A 27,085-nucleotide genomic window follows, 5' to 3' on the forward strand; every position below is an offset into this window, starting at 1 on the left:
ACTTTGACCTTTAAAAAAAAAAAAAAAAGAAATCTAGCCTTTCCTTCTCTCGCTGGCGGAATTTGGAGCAGAGACCTAGCTGGCTTCCCGCTTCGTTCCACTAGGTGGCCCCTCGTGCTCTCAGATGTCTGCGAGGAGTGCAGACAGGTGAATGAATCTCATTGGCTTACGGGAGGCATGATGCCACCGGGCAGCCCTTTTTAAGAGAAAAGCCAGGACCGGTGGAAGAGCGACCCCTGAGCAGCGTCCTGGGAGCTGAGCACGGAGCGGAGCACAGGGATCCCGGAGCTGCGGTGTTCGAGCAACATGAGTGAGGTGAGTGGCTCTGTAACTTGCAGAGGGAGACTTGGGGGTGAGAAGGGACGGGGCCACAGCTGGTCTCGGGAAGTGTGAAGGGTTTCCGAGGGGCGATGAAGCGCAGATCAGCCCCTGTAACTGCTTGGAGGGCTGACACTGTTGACATCTGGGTTGGTATGGCAAGGGCAGACCCTGATTCAGGGCGCAACTTTTAAAAATTGCCTTGGAAAGAGAAAGGGATTCATTGTGTGCTGCTGATTTCATTGTGACTTTGGAAAGTGCTTCGGGGGGTGAGACCTCCCGAGAGAAAGCTGGTTGTCGTGGTGTCTCCGGAGGTGTGCGCGGCTTCCCCCTGGTCCTCGCGTGTTTGCTTTGGGGGATACCTTGCAGAATGTTGGCAGGCAGGCCGTCTGGTGACAGTCAGGCGTGGGAGAGGCAGGGGAAGGATTTCACGCACGGCCGTGTGGAAGCACAACTATCTGCAGTTGGTCAGAGCACCGGTGAAGGGGGCAGGTCGGCAGGTCGGCCGGACCCTGACAAATCTGCGTGTGGGGGCGGGGCTGGGAGACAGGGCAGCCGTGGACGGAAGCCCGCGACCATGCTCCGTGGCAAGTCCCTTCCCTGCGTGTGTTTCTGTAGAAGAGATTTTGTTGGGGCAAACTGATAGCTCATTTTATTTTAAAAAGATCATGTTCTCTTTCTTTCTTTTAAATGAGGCAGGTTTGGGGGTGTACAAGCCACCCCCTAATTCAGCTCAACGACCGAGACAAGTCCATTTTCAGGTCCTTTGGGTCGGCACTTAAATAATCACTTTTAAAGACCTTTCATCTTCTCTTTCTTTTTTGACAGATGGGTGACCCTTTTTTTTGAAGTCTAGAGTAAAATTAACTTCAGAAATAAGAGGCGCCTTCACTACGTTTCTCTCTCTGATGGGTGACTTTTGACATAAACACGACTGGAAGAAGGAGGGGGCGGAGCATCTGCGGTTTAGGAATGGGGCTGGGGACGGAGTGAGGACCAGGGAGTGTGGGAGGAAGGTGGGAAGGCTGGGAGCCTCAGTGAGCCAGCGCACCTCACTTCTGCCTGTTCTCAGCCCCCAGCTCAGCGTCTAGGGCTCCACTCGTGTTACCTCATTTCCCTCCCTAAATCCTGTGAGGTGGGTGCTAGCATTATTCCCAGCTGACAGATGGGGACACTGAGGTACAGAGAAGTTCAAGGTCAGCTGGTTCCGTTTTGGCGGGTAGTGAAGGGCAGGACTCAGGCTGCGTGGCGGGCCGCCGGGTGGATCGCAGGGTCCAGAGTGCGTACAGAGCCTCTGAGCCCTGGGTGCCACCGGAGTAGGGGAGAAAGAGGAGCTGGGGTCTGAAGCAGAGACAGGGCAAGGAGGACTCCCCCACTCCGGGTCCCGTGGCTTTCTGCTGGACTCCATGAGGTTTCAGAAGCATCTCCCCTGTATCAGCTCACTGGGGTGGAGAGGGTCTGTAAATATACAAATTAACAGTTTCATAGAGGAGGAGTCAGAAAACAGTAGAGCACTGAGGGGCCCTTCTTCCATAGTTCACTGTCCTGGGTTCTTTTGGAGGGATGGTGCTCTTGCTGGCTCCCCTCCGGCTGTCACCCCATCTTCAGCCGGGGCTGGTGGCCGGCATCATACATGTGAGCTTTCCAGAATGCCTCAGCTCGGTGCTGTTCACCTAACTCTGGGTCCCCAGGGAGAAAGCAAACGTCCCAGAGCTCAGCCCATGATTAGGGTCACAACCTCGTTTCTGCTGGAAGTGAAATTAGGGCAGCTCTGCGGCCGCGCCCTGCCCCCCGCCCCCCATTCCCTCTGACATGTGAGCTGGCTACTGCAAAAGCTTCCTTTAATGTTGATGGAATCCTGCGGGATGCACACCCAGCTCCTTTGCCTCCCTTTGCCCCCACCACACCCCTTCCAGCTCCCTCCTCCACCGTTTTTCCATCCTGTCCCTCCTGCACCCAGGCCCCCCTCGGTTACATGCAGCCCTAGTCCTCTGGCCACCAGCTGGCTGACCAGCTCTCTGGCTGGTCCCCAAGTTTCTGGGTGTATGTCCCTCAGAGAGTGGGAATTTGTCCTTTCGCTAAAACTTAAATCTGCTTAAAACATTTAATAAAGTGGAACAGTAGCTCCTTTCTGGGTAGAGCACTGAACGTCTCCCCACCCCAAAGCTTTTCCTTAGTTGGTTGAATTACATGCGGCTTCTTGTTTTAATAGCTCTCAGGCAGGGATGGATTTCAGAGGATCGTTTACTTACTCGTGTATCTAATTACTGCAGGGGGCCAAAGCAATGGATTTTGTCAGGCTTTCCTCTGACTTCAGGATTTGTTTGCAGCTGGTGGGCAAATAGCGCCTGCCCCAGCTGGCGGGGTTGGAGGCCCGCTGCAGAAATCCCCGAGCTCACAGCTGCTTCCTTGGGCCATGCTGGAGCTGGGCTGGGAGCAGAGGCCCCCAAAGGGCCAGATGCTCCCTGGGTGGGCCCTACTCCTCCACCTCTTCTAGCTTTTAGGGGGAAGGCGGTGAGGGGTGGGGACTCGGGGCCTGAGCTGGCTTTCAGCTGGGTGACTCCATGACACAGTGTCATCGCTATCCCCCGTGACAATGCTTTTTCAGGGAATGGTGATTGAAAAGAGGAGCTCAAGCATAGTGAGGAAAGTCAAGTCCAAATTTAGGGCACCGAGAGAGTGGATGTGGTTCGTGGCGGTGTCCAATTTACATTTCAGGATTAAAGTACGTTGGATGGGCCTGGAGATAATTTAGTAGGGATCAAAATTCAGGTTAAGGATTATTAGTTGGATCAGAAATCCTAACCAGCAAGGCTGAAGTTTGCAAAGTCCTTCTCTTCTCTCTCTAGCTGGACTCCCGCACAGGAGAAGAAAACATTCCCATTGTTGAGCCACCAAATATGAGTCCCGTGAACAATGACAGTCAGTCCCATTTTCTAACGTGGGTGTGAGTTTTTAAGTTGCTCTTCAAAAGAACTTATTCAGGAGAGCCAGGAGCAAGTTTTTAATGCAATGAAGGCAAACGTTTGGAGAATCAATTTAAAAAATGACACCCACCATCACCCTATTTGCGAGGGGGTGGGGGGAGCCCCTGTTGCATAACGCCTCGGTTGACAGCTGTTAATTAGACCTGAGACCCCTTCGAGAAAGCATCTTCCTGTCCCCGCTCTTTTCTTGCACAGTCTTAGATGGGATGTTGAAACTTGGTGCCAGGGTTACGATCCTTTCTTCCATCCAGACACTGCCCCTGAAAGGACTGTGCCCATCGGAGGCATGGCGGGAACACACCGAGGACGTTTAAGGGCAAATCTTTAGACCCACACGCCTGTCCTTAGCACAGCATCAAAGGCTACTGGCTACACATTAAATCTCTAAAGAAGGAAGAGAACAGTGAACAGCATTGTCTAGAGAGAGATTTGCAAGGGGAGGGTAAGCTCACTTCAGTCTTGGGGTGGGGGCATAGAAAGGACAGGATTTTTTTTTTTTTAAAGTAGCCATTGGCTAAAAAATGTCATATGGCACTTGCTTGGGACTCAACTTGTCAGTCATCGGGGTAACCCATTGCTAAGACAAATTGTAGGAAACAGAGCTGAAATGAGAATTATCATAGTCGTGTGATTCAATATGGCGTCACAGTGAACTATAGCAAATGCTAACGGACAGGTGATCAGGTTTGCAGAGAACTGTGTTTAGACCCGTTAAGCACAGATTCTGAGGGTAATTGCATAAAATGGATTTTACAACTGGCTGAGAAGTCCTAGCAACAGAAGGCCAAATGACAATTCAATTTCTTCTGTAATTTTAACCTCATTTGGGGGTGAACCAGCAGCAGGGACACAGGAAGATCTGGCAAGATCCACGTGATTTTATCGGATCGCACCAGGTTAGGCACTCTCTCTACTCCAACTGGGAATGTTAGGTCTAGAAAGAGACCAATTCCAACTTGGGTTTCTAAGTTCAGCTTTTCTGGAGTGGGAAGAGGTCACAATTCAGCCTGGAAATATATTTGCTGGGCTGTCAGTTGTAACAGATTGCCATAGAATTTGTTCCCCCGACCCTGCATTTCACTAACGAATGGTGTGTGATTAAGAAGTCTCACTGTTTTCCTCTTTTGAATTCTAAGCATGATAGAATGCAAGATGAATTCTTTTTTAAGAAAGAAAAATTGAAGAAATGACTCACACTTGATTTTATTAAGGGTTTAGTTGAATAGTGTGATCAAGATGAAAAGGAAATACTTTTGTGGTTTGTTTTTTTTTTTTTTTTTTGGTCAGGGAAAGTGCCTTGAATTTATGATGAATATATCTCTGAGTTACTTTTTTAAAATTATAATTTCTGTGCCAGTGCTTTGTTAAAGGTGCTGTCACGGGAGGAAGGCATTCACAGTTTGTCTGTGGTCCCTCTGTCCTCAGGGTACCGGGTGCCCCATACTATTTGAGCACCTGAATAATGTCATGAGCCCAAGCCTGGGGCTTTTCATTAATTTAGAATGGCTTTCTAGAAAGGGCTTCTCACTGGGGGGTGGGGTGGGGGGAGAAAGACTTTAGAGGGTGCATACACACAGATTCATGCTGTATTTGGCTGATGGTTTTATAAAACACAGCATCCGAGCTCAGGCTGTGATTGTCCTCGTCTGCTCGGGCAGCTATAGGAAAGTACCACCGAGTGAGTGCCTTACAAACCGTAGACATTTATTGCTCACGGTTCTGAAGGCTGGAAGTCTGAGATCAGGGAGCTGGCTTGGTCGGGTGAGAACCCTCTTCCTGGTTCATAGACAGCCATCTCCTTCCTGTGTCCTCATATGGTGGAAGAAGGGACAGGGAGCAGCCTGGGGTCTCTTCTGGGAGAGCCCGCGTCCCATTCGGGAGGGCTCCACACTCATGACCTGATCACCTCCCAAAGACCCCACCTCCTAATGCTTTCAGCTTGGGGCTTAGGATTTCAGCACATGAATTTTGAAGTAACACAAACATCCAGACCACAGCAAGTACTATGGGTTACATTTTATTTATTGGCCTTATCCCAACTAGACGTGACCTTCCTTAGGACAGGAACGACTTTACATTGTCCGCAAGACCTGGCTTCTGGTCTGGCATTTGGCAATATTCCTTTCCTGGATGAATAAACGGATTTGGGGGTGTGGATTTATCAGTGGTTGTGACCAACAGATCCGACACCCTCTTTTCTTAATGTTGAGATTAGTGTCCAGACAGGTTTGGAAAAGAAAAGTTCTATCTTTTGTTTTTTTACTCCGGGTTTGAAACCTGGGTTTGTCATTTAAATCTTTTCAGTTGGAAATGGATACATTGTTACATACAAAAAATAAATGCTTCGTGGCCGGCAAAGAAAGAAGAAAGACTGGGGAGGATCTGGACAGAAAGAACTCTTGACATTTGGAAAAATGTCAAGGAAAACAGGGGAGCTGAGGGAGGGACAGAAAAGTCTAATATTCTATAGTTTGGGGTTGTCTCCTTTGGGACAGTTTCACTTCGGATAAGCTCTATGAAATTCACACAAAGGGAGCTGTAGCCAGAGAGGCAGAGCCCGTGAACGCCCTACAAAATGGTTTGCTGTATTGAAACAGAAAACGAATCTGACCGTGCTTCGGGGGGTGGGGTGGGGGGGGATCAGAGAGAGCCAGCCCAGATCTTTAGTGAGATAACTCCTCGCACGGAATCATGGTCGACCAGACTGCAAATCCTGGGATACTGTTGAAGGCAAAGTATATCTCGCATACAGAAAGCAAATTGCATATTCACATATTTAATTCATATTTAAAAATTAAGCATTGATTTTTATATTAACCAAATGTTTTTTTTTTGTTTTTTTTTTTAAAGATTTTATTTATTTATTCGACAGAGATAGAGACAGCCAGCGAGAGAGGGAACACAAGCAGGGGGAGTGGGAGAGGAAGAATCAGGCTCATAGCGGAGGAGCCTGATGTGGGGCTCGATCCCATAACGCCGGGATCACGCCCTGAGCCGAAGGCAGACGCTTAACCACTGTGCCACCCAGGCGCCCCTAACCAAATGTTTTAATTTATAGTTGCATGTATAAACATTTTAAGTTAATTTATATTTGACATGGAAGTATATGACAATTCATATGCAAAAAAGAGATGGATTTGCCTGTCTTCCAGGGAAACTAGACACTGAATTGGGTAACTATGCCCCATGCAGCCCAACAGCCTGTCTCTACGTTCCTATCATCCCCAGGTATTGACCGTTTACCATTTTTCATCCCATCTTTGGAACGAAGTGAGGTACAAGTAATGAGGAGGGAAATATTTTCCATTCGATTTGGTACAGGTGCCTTTCGAGCACGGATATGAGATTGGTCTACAGATCATTATTTTGTGCCATAAGCCGAGCAAGTTTACCACACCTGCCAGTGGCTCAAACCTATAAATCCAACATGCATTTCTGAGCTGTTTTACACGAACAATTCAGCATAAGTTATACATTCCAGGCATCAATCTGCCTGAATATTGTTTGTGCCCTGCAAATAGCCTGAAATTTATGCTTCAGAGTCTCCCTGAATGACTTCTCATTCCATTTCTGAAAGGGAAACACTTGGCCATGGTTATAACATTGCCAGTGGAAAAAATCTATCACCCACTAAATGCCATTATTTTATATTTTACTCTTAAATTGCCATGTTATAAATAAAGAGAAGACAAATTAGAATCATAAAGCGGGAAGATAATCACCCACAAACTGAAAACTCCCCTGCAGAACATCGAAGGGAAAAGCAGCCAAAAAGTGTGAATTGATAGTATTGAAATGAAACAATTTTCATATCACAATGGAACTAGAATAGAGAACATGGGAATCCTTTTCCCTGGAAGGTTTCTGTCCCCAGTTTGAGGACAGTCATGGGCTTTGCCGAGACTGAAATATCTCAAGTCATCCGTACTTCGATCCTTTCAGACCCAACGGTCTGGAATGCCTTTTGAATGTTAGGTTGTAAACATTTGGTTATGACTCTTTGTGAAAGCTCTTTGATAGCTGAGGTTGCATCTGGATTGGCTTGAGATTATGCTTTTCCTGCTATTACAGTCCAACCTGGAGTAGCGGTGTGGCAGAGGAAACGGCCATCTGTCCTCATAACACCACACCTGTGGCTTGGGCAACGTTCTAACAAAGTGATCGGTTATTTTAATTTTATATGATACCTGAAAAGAGGACCCCGGAGGTTGACAAGACTCATTAACATTTGTCTTAACCAAACAAGACAGTAAAAACAGAACAAGGAAATGGGTTCTCTTTTGCTCCCCAAGAATTTTTTTCCCCAATATACTTTTATGTCCATCAGGGGCTAAGTGCCACTATTTAAAAATTAATTCAGATATTATACCTGTTTTTATTTTATTTTATTACTTTGTAAAATTTTTAAGTAATCTGTACACCCAACATGGGGCTTGAACTCACAACCCTGAGATCAAGAGTCACATGCTCCACCAACGGAGCCAGCCAGGCGCCCCTCCCCCCCATACCTGTATTTAAATGGAAGATTCTGACACATATAATTTCCTAATTAAGTCACAACCCTCTTTCATCAGGGATTATGAGAAAAATATCACTTTTCTTTTCCTGAGCTTGGCAAAATGGCAAAAGTGTACCTGGGCTTTTCTTTTTTCACATTTCCTGATGCGTGTTTGATACACAGAGAAACCCGCGATGCCATGAATTGGTCAAGCAGTCTTGGTAACTGCGCTTCTTCTGATCGGATGGCTGTGGGTGAGGAGCTCGTGCTGGTGCATCAGGGTTACGTGGTTGTTGCTCTTGACGACAATGTTCATGTTCTTTTCATTCTGTGAAATTTTATGCACAGTTTTTTTTAATTGGGGTGAAAAGCATACCATAAAATGTACCATCTTACCCATTTTTAAGTGTATAATTCAGTAGTGTTAAGTTTATCTACTTTATTATGAAATAGACCTCCAGAGCTGTTTCATCTTGTAAAACTGAAATTCTACACCTGTTAGACCACAAATCCCTCCCCCAGCCCCCCTCCCTCTGGTGACCACTTTTCTACTTTCTGTCTCTATGGATCTGACTACTCCGGGGACCTCATGTACGTGGACTCGGACAGTATTTGTCCTTTTGTGCCTGGCTGGTCACATTCAGCATGATGTCCTCAAGGGTCCTCCATGTCATGGCAGGTCACTATGCAAGACTATTTCAAAGTCACTTTCCTACTTAGTGGGGAGATTAGTTTTGTTAAAGGTAGATTACATAATCCATAAATCATCCCGGAGCTCAAGGAACTGCAGTGCAGCACATGGTGATATTCTGAGAGCAAGTCACTAGTGGTGGGACTCCCATTTTTTCCTACTCACCAAGTGACAATGTTGGTATCAATCCCAATAGTGGCTATTGATAAAACCTTATTTCGTTCTTATTGATCTTTGAGCCTAGAAAGATATAAAGAGAATTTTTAAAGTTTCCTTAGCCCTGCATGGTTCTGAGAGTTAAACACCTCACAGCTCCAGAGATGCCATTCTTGCCATAGTCTGTATCAGTGGTGTCCCCTGGGGTTGTGCTGTGCACAACCTGTGCAGCTGAACCTGGTGGTCCTGCCCTTTCCTGAGAGGTAGTCACTCTGCTTAAAGACCACTGACCTAGAGAAAGACTGTCATTTCTATGGTCCTACTTAGAATTCAGAGAATTGAAGGAGACCACAGTTGTCATTTCTTTCAAAGTGGTCATTTTAAAGTAGGGAGCTGAATGCCTGAGGGCAAATTTTGCTCAAAATCACAGAGTTCCTCAAGAGGAAAAGCCAGAGTAGGGTTCACTTACTCATTTCCTATCCTATTAAATTTCTCATTTTCTGTCATATCCTGGATACAACCCAATTTCTTTTACACCTGCCCCAATTCCATTTAGGACTTGCACATGAAATCTATGAAAAACAATATTGTCCTGGATTTTTTTTTTTATTAGCCTCGAGTAAAAAAAGAGCAGCTACAGAAATCTCGACAAAGTCATCCTTTCCTCCTCCAGGTCTTCCACTTTATTGGTAGAGGCTCAAGGGTACACTCTGAGCCTCACCCCTTGTCCCAATAACACAAGGAGAGGCCGGTAAGTGTCAGCACACGGCTGCTGTGGAGTCCCTCATTGAGATCACAGTAGACTGTCTTCTCCTGCCTCTCCTGGCAGTTTCCTTGACTTTGACTTTACATCAATCCACCTTCATTTCTGGCACTACCCCCGGCTCTGTTGAGTAAGAAAGAGCATCCTGAACCCTTCAAATAAAACTCTTAAAAAAACCTTTGCTCAGGGAATGGCAGCCCTTTGTACGGTCAAAACCATTGCGTGTATCCTTGGTAATCACATATTTTGTCGGCCACGTATCCTTCTGCCTTCGAGGTTAGGAACCTTTAAAAGACAGAGACTGTATCTTCTACACTTTTCCTGTCTCTGGCACATGCCCTTCAGCCCACGTGGATGGGGAATCCGTGGCGTGTTGTACGCTCTGCTGGGTGAACGAAGAAGACATGATCCCTACCCCTCAAAGAGCTTAGAGAGGCTAGCCGGGGAGACAGAATCCCATCAAATTAACCCGACTCCAGGTCTAGTCACTGTGAACTGGTGGCAGCACTGACTAAGTCCATTGTTGCGGGAAAGAGAAGAAAGAAGGGTTCGGGGAACCTTCCCCACGGAGGCAATGCTTCCAGAAGTAGGGTCTCAGTACGTATTGACTGAAAAATAAGCACCATGGCTAACGGTTAGTCTGAAAAGTCATGAATTTTAGAACCACGTGACAATTTAGCAATCTTCACGTCCGAGGAACGGATACATATTGGTTCATATTGGTTACGATACTATCGTTGATTTTTGCTCTTGCCTGGCGATATAAATTGCTTTAAATGTGTCAGACATTTTCCCATCCTTATCAATGAATATTTGGATTCTATTAAATTATCACGTCTTCCTTTAAAAGTGCTCAGGGAGTCAAGTGTCTTTAGTACATTGGAAGCGGATTACACGTGTGTGGTCAGGAAGACATTTGGAATTGTGCAAATTGTGCATAGTGGTTCATTTTAAAAGTTCCATGTTCCACGTGTGAGAAATGCCTAAATGAATTCTGATACACCCGTAGCTTCCATCCGTGCGAGTATTAGCGTCTGTCCAGGCGAAATATTACTGCTCACGTTGTATCTCAGAGCCCCTGGTGGCTTCCTCACCATTGCTAGCAGTTTCTTCTCTTTGGAGTTTGTTCAAGGCATGGGCTCATCGTATATTTATAAGTCTGTTCTCACATATGCATAAGTCCTGTCAAAATAGAGAGATAATACAGCCCCACATCGCAAATATTATTTCTGGCAGTGTTCTATACCTCAGAAATGTGGGCTCTTTTACCTCTTCTGGAAGATGACTTCTTAAAATAGATGTAGCAATTTGTCAAGTCCCTCCACCAAATACCTCATGCGAGTTTACTGTTATCTTTTCATCTAGATTTAATCCATCCCATCTTCAAGGCGGATTCATTCTGGGGGCGTCATTTAGAGAATTTCCATGCCACCCTTTTTTGCCATGTTCTTGCTGAGAGCCGGATTTGTTGAAATTCATGTGCGAGCTCCCTGACAATTGAATTTGGGATGAGGATTTTGAATTCTCACACGACAAACCCAGAAAGGCAGGGTCGTGTAACTTCAGCGCTGCAAGCCGTGCCGTCAGGGGACCCCCGCTCTTGCTCCTGTGTCCCGTGCGTATTTCAACAAGGAAGCAAGACAGGGACTGGGGAGTCAAGCAGATCTCCCTCAGAAATGAAGCGATTTCGAGACAAGCAGCAGCTCTGTAATTGTTTGCTCCCGCCCGTCTCCGCACAAAATGTCTTTTGAGGTGACAGTAGCTCAGACAGAGCTGGACAGTCCTGGGGGAGCCCGTGTTTGAACGGCGGGGCAGGACAGTGGCACATGTGTGGGGCCCCAGGGAAAAACAGACATGTGGGAGCTCCGGGGGAAACGTCATTAGGAATTTCAAGACCGGGACACCTGGGTGGCTCAGTCGGTTGAGCGTCTGCCTTTGGCTGGGGTCATGATGCCCGGGTCCTGGGATGGAATCCCACATCTGGCTCTTTGATCAGGGGGGAGCCTGCTTTTCCCTCTGCCCCTCCCCCCACTTTGCTCTCCTCTCTCTCTCTCTTTGACCAAAAAAAAAACCAAAAAAACCCACTTTTCTCCAAAATAGAAAAAAAAATTTAAAAAAAAATTAAAAGAATTTCAAGACCATGATGACAGAGCATTAAACAAAGCTTGGGGCTTTTCTGAGCCAGAGGCCCTGTGTGATTCTCGGGTCACATGGTCATGAGGCTGGCCGTGGGTAAAGCTGGGGGCTGCCTGATTGCTTTTTAGTGGAGAGAGAGAGAGAGAGAATGAGAGCACGTGCCCTGATGAAACATTATTATCCGTTGGCCATGTCAGGGGCCTTTTATATATTCTTCCCTCACCCAGAGGAGGCTTTCAGAATGGCCCGTGCCTGCCCCCGGGAGCAAGTGGCTGGAGGGTCTTCCCGCTGAATCAGATGGAGCGTGGAGGCTGGCTCTGGGGAAGCCCACCGAGCAGCATGCTTGCACAAGAAACCAGGTGACACTGGCTGACTCCGCAGGACCGCTGTGAGCTCGCAGGAGTAGCATTGATTATAAAGCACTTGGAAAGTATACGTTTTTTAAAGACCATATAAATGCTTAACTATGACCCCAATGTGGAAAATCCGCTGCCTTCCGATTTGAAACGACTTTACCGAATGCTGGCTCTTGATTCAGATGAACGTGGCAGGTGGCCTGCTCGCCCCGAGGTACCTCCCACACTCCCGTGTTACTTCCCTGGAGGGAGGGGACATGGAGAGCAGGTGTGTGAGGCTTGTTCAATTAAAGAGACGTTTCATGCTTGGGAAGTAAAGGGTCCTCATCAGAGCAGGAGCCTGGGTCTGGATGTGCTGACGCAAAGCCAAGCAGTGGTGCGAGTGGCAGCGTTCGGATCAGCCCTGACCCAGGAAGCCGACCTTGACCTAAGTTACAGCTGGGTTTGTTTTCCAGCAGATTACATGGTCCTGGATTTTGGAGAGACTTGAAAATAAGATAGGGAGCCACTCTCCTCCATGAAGTGGGCAGAGCATGAGGCTGAGGGGGTAGGGGTTGCTGATGATGGTGCTGGGGATGCGTGCGTTTTGTTGTCCGTGGGGAGATTGTGAGAATTTTCACCTCCCCGGGGTGCAGCTGATCAGATGGCCCATGCAGCTTCACCTGGTCTTTTAATCTGTCTCAATTCACTCCTTTGAGCCATGACAGCTGATTTATGACAAAGCAATCCCCTTTCTTCCAGAAGTACACAACCTCAGGCTTCTACGTGTTCTGAAGCTATTTTCATTTTAGTTGAGTGGGGGAGAAAAGCTGGCTGCTTCTTTATTACCAAAAAAGAAAGTCTCCAGCTTCTGCAGCCTCGGAACACCTCCTCGGGGAGAAGCACGCTGAGGAGCGCAAGGTGCCATGTTACCATCTGAGCTTTAGCGCAAGGAGTCCGCACACGAGCTCGGAGCTTCAGCTTCCGTAGGACAGGTGCGCATGGAGGAGTCCATGAACTAGTTCAATGTGTGAAAAATAAATCAGACGCAGGGACAGAGGGAATTACGGAGCGAGAGCTGTCCGCACAGTCCCGGAGCCCCATTCTCACCGGCATGGGAAACACATCTGCAGGTCTGGGGTCAGAATGCACTGAACACTGCACGGTGCTTACCGGGGTCTCCGACGATCTTGTGAAGTGTGTTCACCCCATCTTTCCCCTGAGACTGTCGATTCATTTTCACACACGGAATTTTGTGTGATGTGGTGGATTTCCACAATAAGGAGGAGCAGGAAGGAGTGTCAGGAAGCACGGTCCCCACTCTGCCACCAGATGGGTTGAGACGTAAAATATCTGTGCCGTTGATGGCAGAGGGGTCATCAAAGTCAGATCTTCCATCTTCCAAGCCAATATGTCCCCCTCTAGATAGGTAAGTTGAAGCAACAGGTGTGCAGACATCCAAACCCGTCTGCCTACGTTCAGACTCCATCCCTTCCACTTCGCAGCTATAAATCCTTGGGCAAGTCACCACATCTCTCCCTCAGTGTCTCAAATTTTGATTCGTCAAATGGGAATGATTGTCCTACCCGCTTCACAGGCTTGTTGCTGCATGAGGGTTACACTGCTGCTTTGCAGAGACAGAGCCTGCTGCGTTGGTGCAAAGAAGGGAAGGCTTTGCCAAGCTTGGAAGCGTGATCTTTCTCTCAGCCCTAAATGTGGCTTCTCTGGGTGACAGGGGATTTGGCGGAGGCTCTTCCCTCTCCTGCATATTGTTTTGTTCCCTCGATGAGGAAGTCGAGTGCAGCCGTAGATCACGATCGGCTCAGCCACGGTGGAGCTGTGTGGCCGTGGCGAGTGACCATTGAGGGCCTGGATGGGTGGCTGTTTAGGGCCGGGCAGGGCAGGATTCTCCCGGCTCTGGGGGCATTTTCATTCTGTGGTCTCCGGCCTTCACTTGATCACACCCAGCACTGCGTTTTACTAGCCATCCTGGGGAAGGGATGGAGGAATAAAATGCCAGTGTCACTGCTGAAAGCAAAGCAAAGAGGTCTTTCTCCGTGGCCTCTGTAACCTGGGCGAACGTGGACTTTCTGGCCTCACGCCAGCTTCTCTGGCCTTTAAAATATAAAAGTGCCCTAAAAACAACAGGACAAGAGGAGGGACAGGCAGGCTTGTGTTTTCACAGAGATACAGTATGGGTCTCATTTTGTTCTAGAAAGCTGACCCTGCCTATTGGTCTTTCCCGTCATCACCTGCACAAGGTCGATTTGTCCTTTAATGAGTTAGTTTACAGGCTCTTCGCAGTGTCTGCCTTCACATTTATCTGTTATTGACGCTTTTCCACCTCCCTCCTTTCTCGTGGCTCGGGGCTGACTGGCTGTAGCTCTCGGGATGGGGAGCAGAGCAAATCTCTGCTGTCCTTTTCTGCTCTGTGTGGCTCTGGTAGCTTCTGTGTATGCTCTGAGAAATAGTACACGTTGGGGTATCTGTGTCTCTGTCTGGGAGCCTACTATTGTCTTTTGCTGGGTCACAGCAGGCGTCGGAGAAAGCATCTGCTCTTTGCATCAACAACCTTCATTCCGAGGATGGTCTAAGGAACCGCCACGATGTCAGGGGGGCAAAGAAGGAAGTGGGGCAGACGGAGAAGCATTTCTTTGGTGCCGTTCAGATGTGGAAGGTGGATGGTGACGTCCACATTCAAGGATCGTTCTGGCACCTTGCAAATCCCTGGGACTTCCCAGGACTGCTCGGGCACGTTAGTTCTACTCTTGCTGGGGTCAGTGGGGTGGCTGTGTCTTGGCTGATGCTTCCTTCTCAGTCTCAGCCCTGCGGGGACTCTGCAGATGTGCTTACTGCATACACGCGGCCACAGGCCAACTCCCGTCTCCCTGTCTCCCTGCTTTCCTCCCCCCTCTTCCACTGGTCACCATTGTACCCTCTTCCCATGTCTTCTCTTTCTAGAAAAAAATGCAAGCTGTCATTTGTATCAACACACAAAACACATCCACCCTGGGATGAGAGGCCCACCTGAAATTAATAATAACTAACAGAGACTATCTATGTGGGGAAAAAAATAATCACAAACCCCAGTATTCTCTCTTTACATACTCATAATAGCCATGCGAGCTACAGGTTTAATTTGATTTGATTTGATTTGATTTAATTTAATTTAATGTAATTTATTTAATTTATTTATTTTTTTAAAGATTTTGTTTATTTATTTGACAGAGATAGAGACAGCCAGCGAGAGAGGGAACACAAGCAGGGGGAGTGGGAGAGGAAGAAGCAGGCTCCCAGCGGAGGAGCCTGATGTGGGACTCAATCCCACAACGCCAGGATCACGCCCTGAGCCGAAGGCAGACGCTTAACCGCTGTGCCACCCAGGCGCCCCTAATTTAATGTAATTTATTTTAATCCTTCATGGAGAAGAAACCGAGAAGACGAAGAAGCCAAGCTGAGGTGCAAATGCACTAGGTCATGGCCATTTGGCCACATGCCAAAGTTGGGGCTCCTCCTGGTCCCCAAACTGCTGAGCCCAATGTGCTTTCAGTACCTTAACCCACTGCAAATGGAACATCATGGAGAGGCGAGAGGCAGACCTCTTTTGAAGCCTGGTTTTCCGTTACTTTGCCATCTGATTCCTTTCAGGCACCGGGCCGTGCACTGAGACTGTTTTCGTCATGTGTCGTTCTCCCAGCCCGATGAAGGAGCTGTGGTGCTGTCCGGCTTTATGGAAACAGAAACTGAGGCCCAGAGAAGCCAAGTGACCAGCACAGAGTCACACAGCAGCTAAGGGGCAGGGCTGGGAGAGTCTGGACAGTCTGATTCCGGGATTGCAGGAGACTTTCCTCACTTTTCTTTTGTCTTTCTTTAATTTTTGGTCATAGTTATAAAGGTAGAATTTGCATCTAGTAAAAGTTACCTTGTTCCGTTTATAGCTGATGAGTTTTGACACGATTGCGGTCTTGTCCTTGAGATACAGACCGTCCTACCACCCCGTAAAGTTCTCTGTGTGCCGTTGGAGTCTGCTCTTTCCTCCGCCCTTAGCTCCAGAAACTTCATTCTTCACCATCACACCCGAAATAAAAACAATCCCGATTTATGCTCTAAGCTATCCGCACCACCTGGGGAAGACCATGGTCACCGAGGCATGCACGGGTGCTTTGTACCTGACAGCTGAGCATGAGGAATGTAGGGAAATGATCAGGAGCATGAAGACGGTTTGGAGCCTCGTGAGTCACTCCCGAGGCTCACACTGCAGAGAGGACGTTCAGTGACAGCAGCTGCAGCCTGGTCTTTGAATGGGTTTCTATCCTGCTCCCTGAGTGCACATTCTGCCACTTGCTCACGGGGCCTCTTCCAGCCCATCTGGGAGAGAGGGCCAGGGAGGCTCCCTTGCCACAGAACAAAGAAGAAAATGCCTCTGGGCCAACATGGGGCCCTGCCGCGGTCCCATGCTCTGCTCCGCACCTCTTCCCCTCTCCCATGCTGGCAGCTGGGAAACCCGTGGCCCTGTGCTGGGCATGGGATTTAAATTGGACACTTATCTTCCCTCTGGCCCAGAGACAGCATCCCACCTCCATGTGGTTGGGGCTTCAGGAGAGAGTTCAGCCCATGCCTGCAGAATCGTACCCCCCAGAGAGAGCGGGGACCCCAAGGGGTGTGGAAGGAGGACACCCTCCTGTGTGCTCTGGGTACTGGAGGCTGGGGGCGCCCTCACTCTCCTCCGAGACCAGAGCTCGGGGCATCCTGGACAAGGGAGCAGCACAGCTTTCTTTGTGTGCATCTGGTTTTCGGCCCAAGTAGAGAAACATGTTGCTGTTGGCATCCCTAGTCTGCCAGAGCTGTCCTAACAAAGTACCACAGGCCGGTTGGCTTGAACAACAGAGATGTATTGTCCCACAGTTCTGGAAGCCGCAAGTCCAAGGTCAAGGTGAGTGAGAATCTGCTCCAGGCTCTCGCCTTGGCTTACAGATGACCCTCTTCTCCTTGTATCTTTGCCTCGATGCGTGTCTGTGTCCACATTTCTCCTTTTAGGAGGCCCTCAGTCATACTGAATTAGGGACCATCTTAAGGACCTCATTTGAACTTGATTACCTCTGGCAGGACCTGGTCTCCTAATAAGGTCACTTCCTGAGGTACTAGGGGTTAGTACTCGATTTTGGGAGCACACAGTTCAACAAATACCAAAGCAAATGTTGCAGTGAATTCCGCCCGGTTTGAAGGACCATTCAGAACCTTCCCTGCCACCCATTTTCAGGGAGAATTGATAGCAACCCACGTCTTACCATGACTCCTTTTTGAGCTGAATTGAATAAAGTAAACAAGGTGATTGTGTCGGCCTATTTGAGATACTTGGATTTGAAAATTTAAGGGACATGAACTCATCCTATTTTGAACTCATAAAGTACAAAACAAATCTACAAAATTAGGGGATCCACACAGATGTCATTAAAGAGTTCCTAAAGTTCCAGCATATTCCAGTAATGAAATTGTGTGTGTGGCATGTGACCATTTCTATAGAACGGAGACTTTATTTACGAACGTCCACACAGAAAAAAGATGGGAAGGAGATATTCTGGAACGTTTCATGAACTATTAACAAAGTTTAACCCTTATTAGTTGGATCATATGTAGTTTTATGCTTTCCTCCTTGTACATTTATTTTCTGAAATTTTCATAATGAACATATCCTAGTTTTAAAAATAAAAAAAAGTGTTATTTAAAAAAGAAAATTGGTACAAGAAAGGTTTTTAAGGGTGAAAAATACTAATTTAAAAATATGGGTGTAGGGACACCTGGATGGCTCTGATGGTTAAGCGTCTGCCTTCATCTCGGGTCAGGATCTCCGGGTCCTGGGGTCGAGCCCTGAGCATCGGGCTCCCTGCTCCGTGGGGACCCTGCTTCTCCCTCTCCCTCAGTCCCTCCCCCAGCTCGTGCTCTCTCTCTTTCAAATGAACAAATAAAATATTTTTAAAAAAATTTAAGTATGGCTGTAGGACAAAGTATAAAGTGAATTTCAGTAAGACAAATCACGCACAGATCCCTAAAAATGAAGGTCCTTTTGTAAACGGTCTGCCTAAACCACAACGATGCTAATTATTTCTATTACCATAAAGGTCAGGAGGACGATGCTCAGGGTGGATTGTAGCATCTGGGGTGGGGTTTCGGCCCGTGGGTCTTTCCACAGTGGGAGCGAGCACACTCGGGGAACGGGGGAGAAGTACAGAGGTTAGTGCTCTGGTCTGTGAAGGTCCCATAACTTTTTCTTTTAACCAACTACTTTTTTTAAACCTTCCAGCTGAAGTTCTCTTTTGACGTTAGTTTCTATACCTTTAGGGATTAAATTCGTGGAGTTTTAATGCTCCATTTTCAGAATGGAGAATTAGAGATGATTTAAAGTATCAGTGGCAAGAAATTAAATCTATTCTGTCCTTATCACATAATGTTGGCATGAAAGTCTCTTCTGCTCTTCAGACAAATTCAGGGACTTGGATTTGGAAGAGGCTTTTAATGATGTGCCTTTGATGTTCCCAAGAGGCCACCTGTTCAGTGATCGTGGGGGCCCCAAGCAGTCATCAGCTACCTGCTGGCCGACCCAGCCGCTCAGCCCACCTCACCGTGCCTTGGCCGTGGTTTGGCTCCACTGTTCATTTAAAGTCTGAAATTTCATTCTAGAGACTCGTGAAACTCTGTCAATAAAATGTTAACTATAATACCATAGAAACACGCATTTTTTAAAAAAATGAACACGATGAGCAAAAGAAAACACAGAGAAAGTGCTGGGAAGGGTGAACCGAGATCTTCAGGGACAGTCCCCGTCTCGATTCTGGGAAGAATCTGCAATATTCCAAACGTCATGGTCCCTGAGCGCGGCCCACACCACAGACAGGAAGATTCGTGTTTTTCCTCTTATTTAGGACCCATCTGAGAAACTGCGCGTCACGATGCTACCATTTCAGGCAAGCTAGAAACCCTGAAACCATTGGAACTATGAATATCAACCACAGCACGAGAGGAAGACAGCACCGAGGAGAAAAATTACTTACTCGAAAATGCATCACCAGGGGAGAGACGGCGTTAAGCAGCACTTGCTAACAAAAGCTTCCGAGCCACCATGGGAATGAGATGGATTTTTTCTTTCCTTCTTTTGCCAAATCTCAGCAACTACTTGGTAGACAGAATCCAAGAGAGGCCAGATGTTGGAAAGAGAGAGCAAAGTGCTTTAAAACAAAAACAAAAACAAAAACGCCTTGAACAAGTCCTTTCCCTTCTTTTAATGTAGACATGCCGTCCCCTTGATATCACTGGGTGACAGCGTCTCTGGAATACTTTGTCACCGATGGACGGGGGAGAGCAGGACGTGTGGCCATCAGGGGCCAGAGGGTATGATCTTGCCTTCTCAGACGCAGGAACAGAGACTCCAGTAAGGGATGTCCCCAGCGATGCACAGGTGGGGTGGGGGCACTGTGACTCATACTGCTTAAGATGTGGACAAGCCCCCGTGACTCCCGCTCACTCTGGTGAGCCCTGGTCCCTCACCTCTGCCCCGATCTTAGTCATCTTGGGTCCCGCTCTTACCCAGCTCATAGAGACAATTGGTTTACTCTCTGTCCGTCCCTCCGGGTGTGAGCCAAACAGTCAGAGAATGTGCGCTTCTCCCGGGGACCCTCAGCGCCCAGCCCAGTGCCTGGAACGAGTCTCTCCCCCAGGCTGAGTCCAGACCTCTGACTGACACTGAATCCATAATCTTCACTTGCACGTTGGTGAATGTACCTAATTTTAATAATCTGCTTTTGTAAGGAATCTTTTATTTCTTAGCCTGGGAGAGACCAAAACCCTTTAACTGGACTATTTTCCTTTTGCAGCAGCTGTGAGAGGCTGATGTCAGGACAGTGAGCAACCTGTTTCACTGTCACTGGATGAGTCTCTTGGGGAGACTGGGGAAGAAGGAGTGGAGAGTGGTTGGGATCCTGGGGGCCCTGCGGAAGGCCTGAGACATTTACTTGAGAAGGCTTTGTTCCCCAAGCTTATGGGGGCTTTGGAAGTGGTGACCCTCTAGTCGAATCATGTCACTAAGTTAAATATCAAGCCAACAAAGATACGGTACAGATTTAGACCATTTATTTATTTATTTATTTATTTATTTATTTATTTATTTAAGCGGTAGAGTTTAGTCATTCATCAGTCACATATAACAGCCAGTGCTCATTCTATCACGTGCCCTCCTTAATGTCCATCACCCAGCTACCCCATCCCCCACCCTTCTTTCCTCCAGCAACCCTCAGTTTGTTTCCTGGAGTTAAGAGTCTCTTATGGTTTGTCTCCCTCTCTGTTTTTAACTTATTTTATTTTTCCTTCCCTTCCCTCATGCTTGTCTGTTTTGTTTCTTAAATTCTACATACCTGTGAAGTCAAATGGTATTTGTCTTTCTCTGATTGACTTATTTCACTTAGCATAATACCCTCTAGTTCCATCCACATCGTTGCAAATGTCAGCGATCATTCTTTTTGATGGCTGAGTAGTATTCCACTTAAACACTACATGTGTGGCTTCAGAAAGTGTCCTCAGACCGTCACTTGGACCTTAAATTTAACCTGCTAAAATTCATTTCACATTCCATTCTCTTCAAACTTCTGGAATGAAAAGTAAATACCTGATAACGGGAACCCTTGTCTCATCCTGATGATGAAACAGTGTGTTGTGGCTGAATGATTTTCCAAGGACACACAATCTGTCCGGCGTTCTGAGTTTGCACTGATGCAGAAGGAGGTTTTGGTAATTTGGTTTCATCTACAACATATGATTAACATACCCAATTTTACAAGTGTTGATGGCAAAGTATGAAACCTGACCCCCCCCCCGCAGTATTCTGGAAGTCATGCAATAAGAACTCTCAAAATGACAGCACAAACTCATAACCTATAATTGTGGCCCATGAGAAAGCTGGAAATGGAAGTTTTCAAAGACTTTATTAAAATAATTTTCCAAATCCTGGAAATTACGTAACTTCTTGAATCTTTTACTTACTTTGGGGGAGCGTGTGACCAGTGCCTGGCGGAGCTGCGTGGAGGCGAAAGGAAATGTCAGTAATACTGGTTTTCATGTACAATGTTGACGTCTTGTTTATTACGACTTTTTATGGTACTTTTGATTTTCTAAAATATGGCCTTAAAACATTTTTTTTGTCTTTTTTAAGCTTTATTGAGGTATGGTAGACAAATAAAATTGTAACATACTTACAGCGAACAGTGCGATGGTTTGATACACATGCACATTGTGAAGGATTCCCACCATCGGGTTAATTTCCACATCCCTCACCTGACATACTTACCTTTGTTTTTTGGTGGGAACACTCAAGTTCTACTCTCTTAGCAAATTTCAATGATACAACACAGTGTTATCAATATAGTTATCATGTCGTACATTAGATCCTCAGACTTTTTTCATCTTATAGCCGAACGTTTTTAACCAACCTCTCCCCATTCCCCCACCCCTAGCCCCTGGCAACCACCATTCTACTCTCTTTCTATGCATTTGCCTCTCTCCCTCCCTTGCTCCCACCTCTCTCCTTCCCTTTTTGCTCTTTTCAGATCCCACATATAAGTGACCCCATGCAGTGTTGGTCTTAATTAATGGCTTTTTTGGTGTCCCCTTAAATTTTGTGTCTGAGGCGGAGGCCTCACTCACATTATCCGGTGGGGGCTACTGCAAGAACGCCGAGATTCTGTCCTAGATCGCGCAAGGAAGCGTTAGAGGACTGAGAAGTAATGCAGTCACTCATTCTCAAAGAAGTGTAGACTTTGCAATCAGCATGCAGTCATGTGGGTTCTGAGTCAGTTTGTGAGGGCGGGGACAGCACCTCATTTTCTATTTCGGCTGTCACCGTGAGGACATAGGTGCTAGTGTTGTGTGTAGACCCCTACGTGTAGTGCACAGGTGGTCAGACGTATCTCAATCTCCATGCTAAGCTCAAAGAAAAGGAAGAAATGGATCCCAAACCACTTATTTACCAGAAAGTAGGTGTGGTCTATTCCACCAGTGGGGTAGTGAATATGAAACGTGATTTTGCAACTCGGTTGAAAGAGTCACCCAGACAAATCTATGTGCTGAGGCAGGTACCTTTCAGATGTCACTTCAGACTCTGTCGGTGGGGACCCCGTGGTGGCCAGCTTAGCGTGGGCTCCACAGGCTTCAGGCAGGTGTGAAGTGACAGCATGTGCTTCCTGGTCACACCACGTGTCCCCACCGCTGCGCCTCCTGCCGCGTCACTTCCTCCGTGTCCCCCAGTAGGGGCCAGCTGTGAGACATCGCCCAGGCGAGAAGCATCAGGAACTGGACTGATGAGGGACAGCGGCTGGTGGCTTACTCACTGACGTTTTCCTGCTGGGGTCTGCTGGGTCACACCACTCTCAGAGGGGGCAAGGCCACCGTCAGGTGCACCTGGCAAGCCGACTTCTCTCCCTCCTCCCTCACTGCAGGCACCCTCTCCAACAAAGTTGTCATGCAAATGCGTTTGCCTCAGGCTCCGTGTTCTGGGAAACCAAATGAAGCCATATTCTTTGTTATTTTCTCGTAGCCCTTGGTGCAGGGGGACTGTCAGAAGAATTACTTCAAAATTTATACCTTGAAATACCAATCCTGCCTTTTTACGGTTACATGGCATGTACTAGATTTTCAGAAAGAACTCTCATGTACCCACTCTTCATTTGGGCTCCTTTTAATTGGGAGTTTATTAAATTCTGGAATGCTAGCTTCTTATTAGATAACGTCACCAGGGAAGGACGCCTCCCTTCTGAGAACCGTGTGAGTTGCTTGGCAAGTGTTTAAGGGTTGGGGACAGTCCTCTCTGGCCACGGTTCTGCCTCCTTCCCTCCCGTGTCCTCCCTGCCTCTCTGCGGACTCCGCAGCAGGGGTGCCCGCCAGCAGCTCGCGCTGCAATCAGAACGTCTCTCGTGTCGCCTCTGAGATGGCTGTCGAGCATTTCCTGAGGGCAAAATGAGGACAATATAGAAAGAGGGAGTTTCCAAGAAAATGTGTCTGTGCTCTAATAAGCTGAGTAGTTTTTGTATTTGTGATTCTAAAGGTAAATTGAGTGGAATATGCTTTCTCACACAATACTCTCTGTCCCTTGAAGAGGTCTTGGGGGTGATGACAGGGATGCTGTCTGGACGTGTGGGAGGAGAGAATGCCATTGTGCCTGAGGAGGATGGGCACAGAGCAGGGATGCTGATTTCAGATGGCCAATGAAGGAAGGGACTGTTATTCTTCCAGACACTTAGGGAAGCTTGGAAGAAGGTGCTGGGTCTGGACGGGGACAAGGTGTAGTGGAAGAAGGTGCTGGGTCTGGACGGGGACAAGGTGTAGTGGAGGGTCCCAGCCAGGAGTGTTTGAGGAACATGAAGTTGTTAGGGTGGGGCTGGAGCTGACCAGGAGAGGCCCTAAATAAGAACATCTGTGCCAAGGGCCAGGACAAAGGGCAGATGGCAAGAATCGTGGCATCACACAAACAATCATGTGTGATGACCACCCTAGACCCCCCAGGATAGAAAAGCTCTCAGATAGCTCCCCACCGCGCTCAGCCTTCCCTTAAAAATTCTGCAAGGTCTCAGAGAATTCTGAAATGACGCACTCTCAGTGAATAGTTCTTTTTTGTCAGGATCCTTTCTGATCCGAGACACCGTCTCCCTGTGACATCTATCAGTTTCCTTTTGCCTCCATCAAATGAGACCTGACACAAAACCCCTGTCTTAGAAATCCTGAAAAAATGAACTCCTTTTCTCCCCTGTGCACATTTCATGTTGGATTTCCTCGGGTTTCTAAAATGTGATTTTTATGGAACGAGGTATTCATGACATTTGAAAGGTGTCACTGTTTCAGGTATTTAAAGACAGTGAGGGTTGAGCGCGCTCCTATTTTGCATTTGTATTCCGTTTAATTTATTCAACTCTACAACCCTGTCCTTTTATTCTCTGAAATTCACTCCCCCCCGCCACGCCCCCTGACCCATCTATGGATTATGTGGGGAAGGATGGAGGGTTTAAACACTAGAGTGATCAGTCCCCGACAGCTGCCGTGCAGCTGGCTGGATGCTCCGTGCTGGTGGCCCGATTCCCTTCAGTGCACCTTACCCAGCCTTGCAGTTGAAGAATGGACTTCAAAACAGGGCAAGAAGAAAGGGGTGTTTTGCTTGCAAATCCATTATATTTAAGAAATGTGTCATTTCTATATGATTTCTCTCATCTATGGAACATAAAAACTAGGAAGATCGGTAGGAGAAGAAAGGGATAAAGAAAGGGGGGGTAATCAGAAGGGGGAATGAAGCATGAGAGACTATGGACTCTGAGAAACAAACTGAGGGCCTCAGAGGGGAGGGGGGTGGGGGAATGGGATAGACCGGTGATGGGTAGTAAGGAGGGCACGTATTGCATGGTGCACTGGGTGTTATACACAACTAATGAATCATCGAGCCTTACATCAGAAACCGGGGATGTACTGTATGGTGACTAACATAACATAATAAAAAATCATTAAAAAAAAAAAAGAAATGTGTCATTTCTTAAAATGAAGATGATGTCTATTCCTGGCTGACTGTTGAGGTAACGATGCCATGACATGGGACCTAAATGAAGTTTGTAGAACAGCTGATGCTTGGCTAAGAACTGCAGCCACTCTCCATGGGAACGCATGGGCAGATCTAGTATTCTGAAAATTCAAGACCTTCCAAGTTAGATATGACGAAGGGGCCCACATTTCTGTAACCTTCCCAACTCGTGGCCTCTCCTTCCACCTCTCCGCCTTTCCGCCACAGAGAGTTGGTTCATCCTCCCAGAATGGGACTGGATTGGGTGGGCATTTGCACTTCGTGGTGACTGGGTTGGGGTGTGTAGTGGGCTTGGCGACACTGGGACACTTGGCTTTGTCACCTTCTCTCGAGTTATCCTCTGCTCAAGGCAACATGGGTACACTTGAGTCTTTATCATTCACCCTATGTATTTATACTAACCGGAACCTGAAAGCAAGATTTTTTCAGATGATCCAGCTACTGTTAGTCAAGGGTTGACTAGGATCTGGGAATTTCTCATAACAACATTGAACACTAATGGGAGCTGGTAATTATTTTTATGCTACTGTTTTTAGGCTGGACACAAATATAAATTTTGAGGACAACTTTACCCCTTAGTGAGAGTCACCTATAGTGGTTTCCTCTTTGTCCAGGGCTCTGCTTCTATTCCCAGCATAATTATGTAACCAAGACAATCCCTGCAAGTCTCTAACCTCTGGGCACCGTAGTCCTGTTTCTAGTCTCGACTGTGTCACCAACTAGCTCCTGACCTTAGACAAATCAGGCTCCCTTCCTGGTTGCATACTCTTCACCTGAAAATTAGAGACTTCATAATCTCTTCAATCTTTTCCAACTTGAAGCATATTTTCAGTAAAGACCAGAAAATTGGATTGACACAATATTTCTCTCTCCATGGACTAGAACCATTCTGAGAATCGTGTTATTTAAAGATAGTCATTGGATAAGCTTTGAGGAATCATGCTTGTATGTTGACATGTGTAGTGCATTTCACATAGCTCCCCAGACCTCACAGAGAATCTAGCCCAATGATCCAAGACTGACCATACGATTTTAATACTTTTGGTCAACCTGGTAAAATGAAAATGCACAACGTAGGCTTACACAATGACAGACAGGTGACTCAAAGTAGGAGAAGCTCAGACTATATTTTTTTAGCTTATTAATTGTTTTTAACCTGGACGTTGTGATTGGAATTGAGAACATAATGGTGTAGTGGGCATCACTGACAAAAGTGACAATTCTCATTTTCTCACAGTTGGCTGTTTCCCTCATATTTCAGATGAGGTTTTCCTCCATCAACAATAGCTTTCCATCTGTTGTTCCTTGGATGTGGGCGAGGGGGGCAGTCCGTGCAAATTGAATGGATCCTTTCTGGGCTTGAGCCTTTCTTGGTCTGATGAGCACCATGTTTTTACCACCTGAGCTCAAGTAACATAGAACATGATATAATGCAACAGATATTTGAAACACTAGAAGTGATAAAAATAATCCTGAATATACCTGATAACAATTTCTTTCCTTTTTTTTTTTTTTTTTTTTAATGCCTTTAGCGACAAGGTGCTGGGGCAACCAATGGAAAAGACAAGACATCTGGCGAAAATGGTAAGATGACATGAGTAGTCCAGCTATTTCCTGGTGTCAGCTCTGCAGCCTTGCGCCCATGGCCGGTGGGGGTCACGCCTTGCATGCAATCGGGCTTACTATGCGCGTTTGTGCTTCGGGTTAGAGTGGATCTGAGCAATCCACGGTGAGCACCATGGTCTGGATTTACAAAGAAAACCAAGCTAACTAAATGCAGTGATAAGAGCAGTTTCCTTCCCAAAGGAGGACTCCCATTTTGGGCAACGTGATAATTACAATGCAAATATAGTTCTGTGCTTTCTTCATTAGGGTTGGTGAGAATCGTCGGAGTTGTGAGGATAAAATGAGATCAAATGAGATAAGTGCTTTGAAAGCTGTGAAGCGCTTGACTCCTCACGGGAGGCTCTACAGTCTGCTTCAGGCCTCCCGAGGACCCAGAGCACAGCGCGGGCTCCAGGGGGTCTGGATGGGGGGGTGGCGGCGAGCTGCCAGCGAACGGGAATACGTGGTAGAGGCCAGAGCGCGCGTATCCCGGGCGGGAGTGTCCACGCTGGCCTTGAGTCTTAGGAGCGATCACTGTATTTGTGGGTGGGGCCTGAGGCTCGGAGAGGGGGCGCTGGCCGCGACCGCGAATGGGAGGAGGGTGCACTTGGGCGGAGACCCAGCTGGCTGTGAGCCTATGCCCCCGACTTTAGCGGCGTGATGGGGAGGACGCATATTAATGAGGACTGCGGTACGCTCCTGGTGAGGTTAGATTCTGGGTGTTCTTCCTTTTTGTTGATTATGACATGAACTCACTTTTGTGGAAAACGGGTCCTGCTTCGTGCTGGATGGGATTTGTGCCCGTGTCCCTTCCTCCTGTCGTGGGTGATGCCGCTCTCCATACCAGCTGCAGAAAACTCCCTGGGGGCCTTCAGGGTCCTCCGCTGGGTCTGCGCTGGGGCCTGAGCAAGACTCAGGTGCTGGAATGTACCTCTGTGGCCTGCTGACTCACCCGCCTGTTTCGGGCCCTCCTAGTGGGCAGGGTGGGTGTG

General features: G+C 47.4%; 1 protein-coding gene across 1 annotated transcript in view; it reads left to right on the plus strand.

The window, feature by feature from the left end:
• Nucleotides 1-224: 224 nt before the first annotated feature.
• The window catches only part of PCP4 (Purkinje cell protein 4), a 53,021-nt gene continuing 26,160 nt past the window's right edge, over nucleotides 225-27,085 (plus strand). The window contains exons 1-2 of the mRNA XM_045813537.2: nucleotides 225-315; nucleotides 26,021-26,072. Coding sequence (XP_045669493.1) covers nucleotides 307-315; nucleotides 26,021-26,072 — 61 coding nt within the window. The 5' untranslated portion in view covers nucleotides 225-306. The remainder of the gene's footprint in view (nucleotides 316-26,020; nucleotides 26,073-27,085) is intronic.

The sequence above is a fragment of the Ursus americanus genome, chromosome 4, assembly GCF_024610735.1.
Source record: "Ursus americanus isolate L20-20 chromosome 4, mUrsAme1.1.p, whole genome shotgun sequence".
Lineage (NCBI taxonomy): Eukaryota > Metazoa > Chordata > Mammalia > Carnivora > Ursidae > Ursus > Ursus americanus.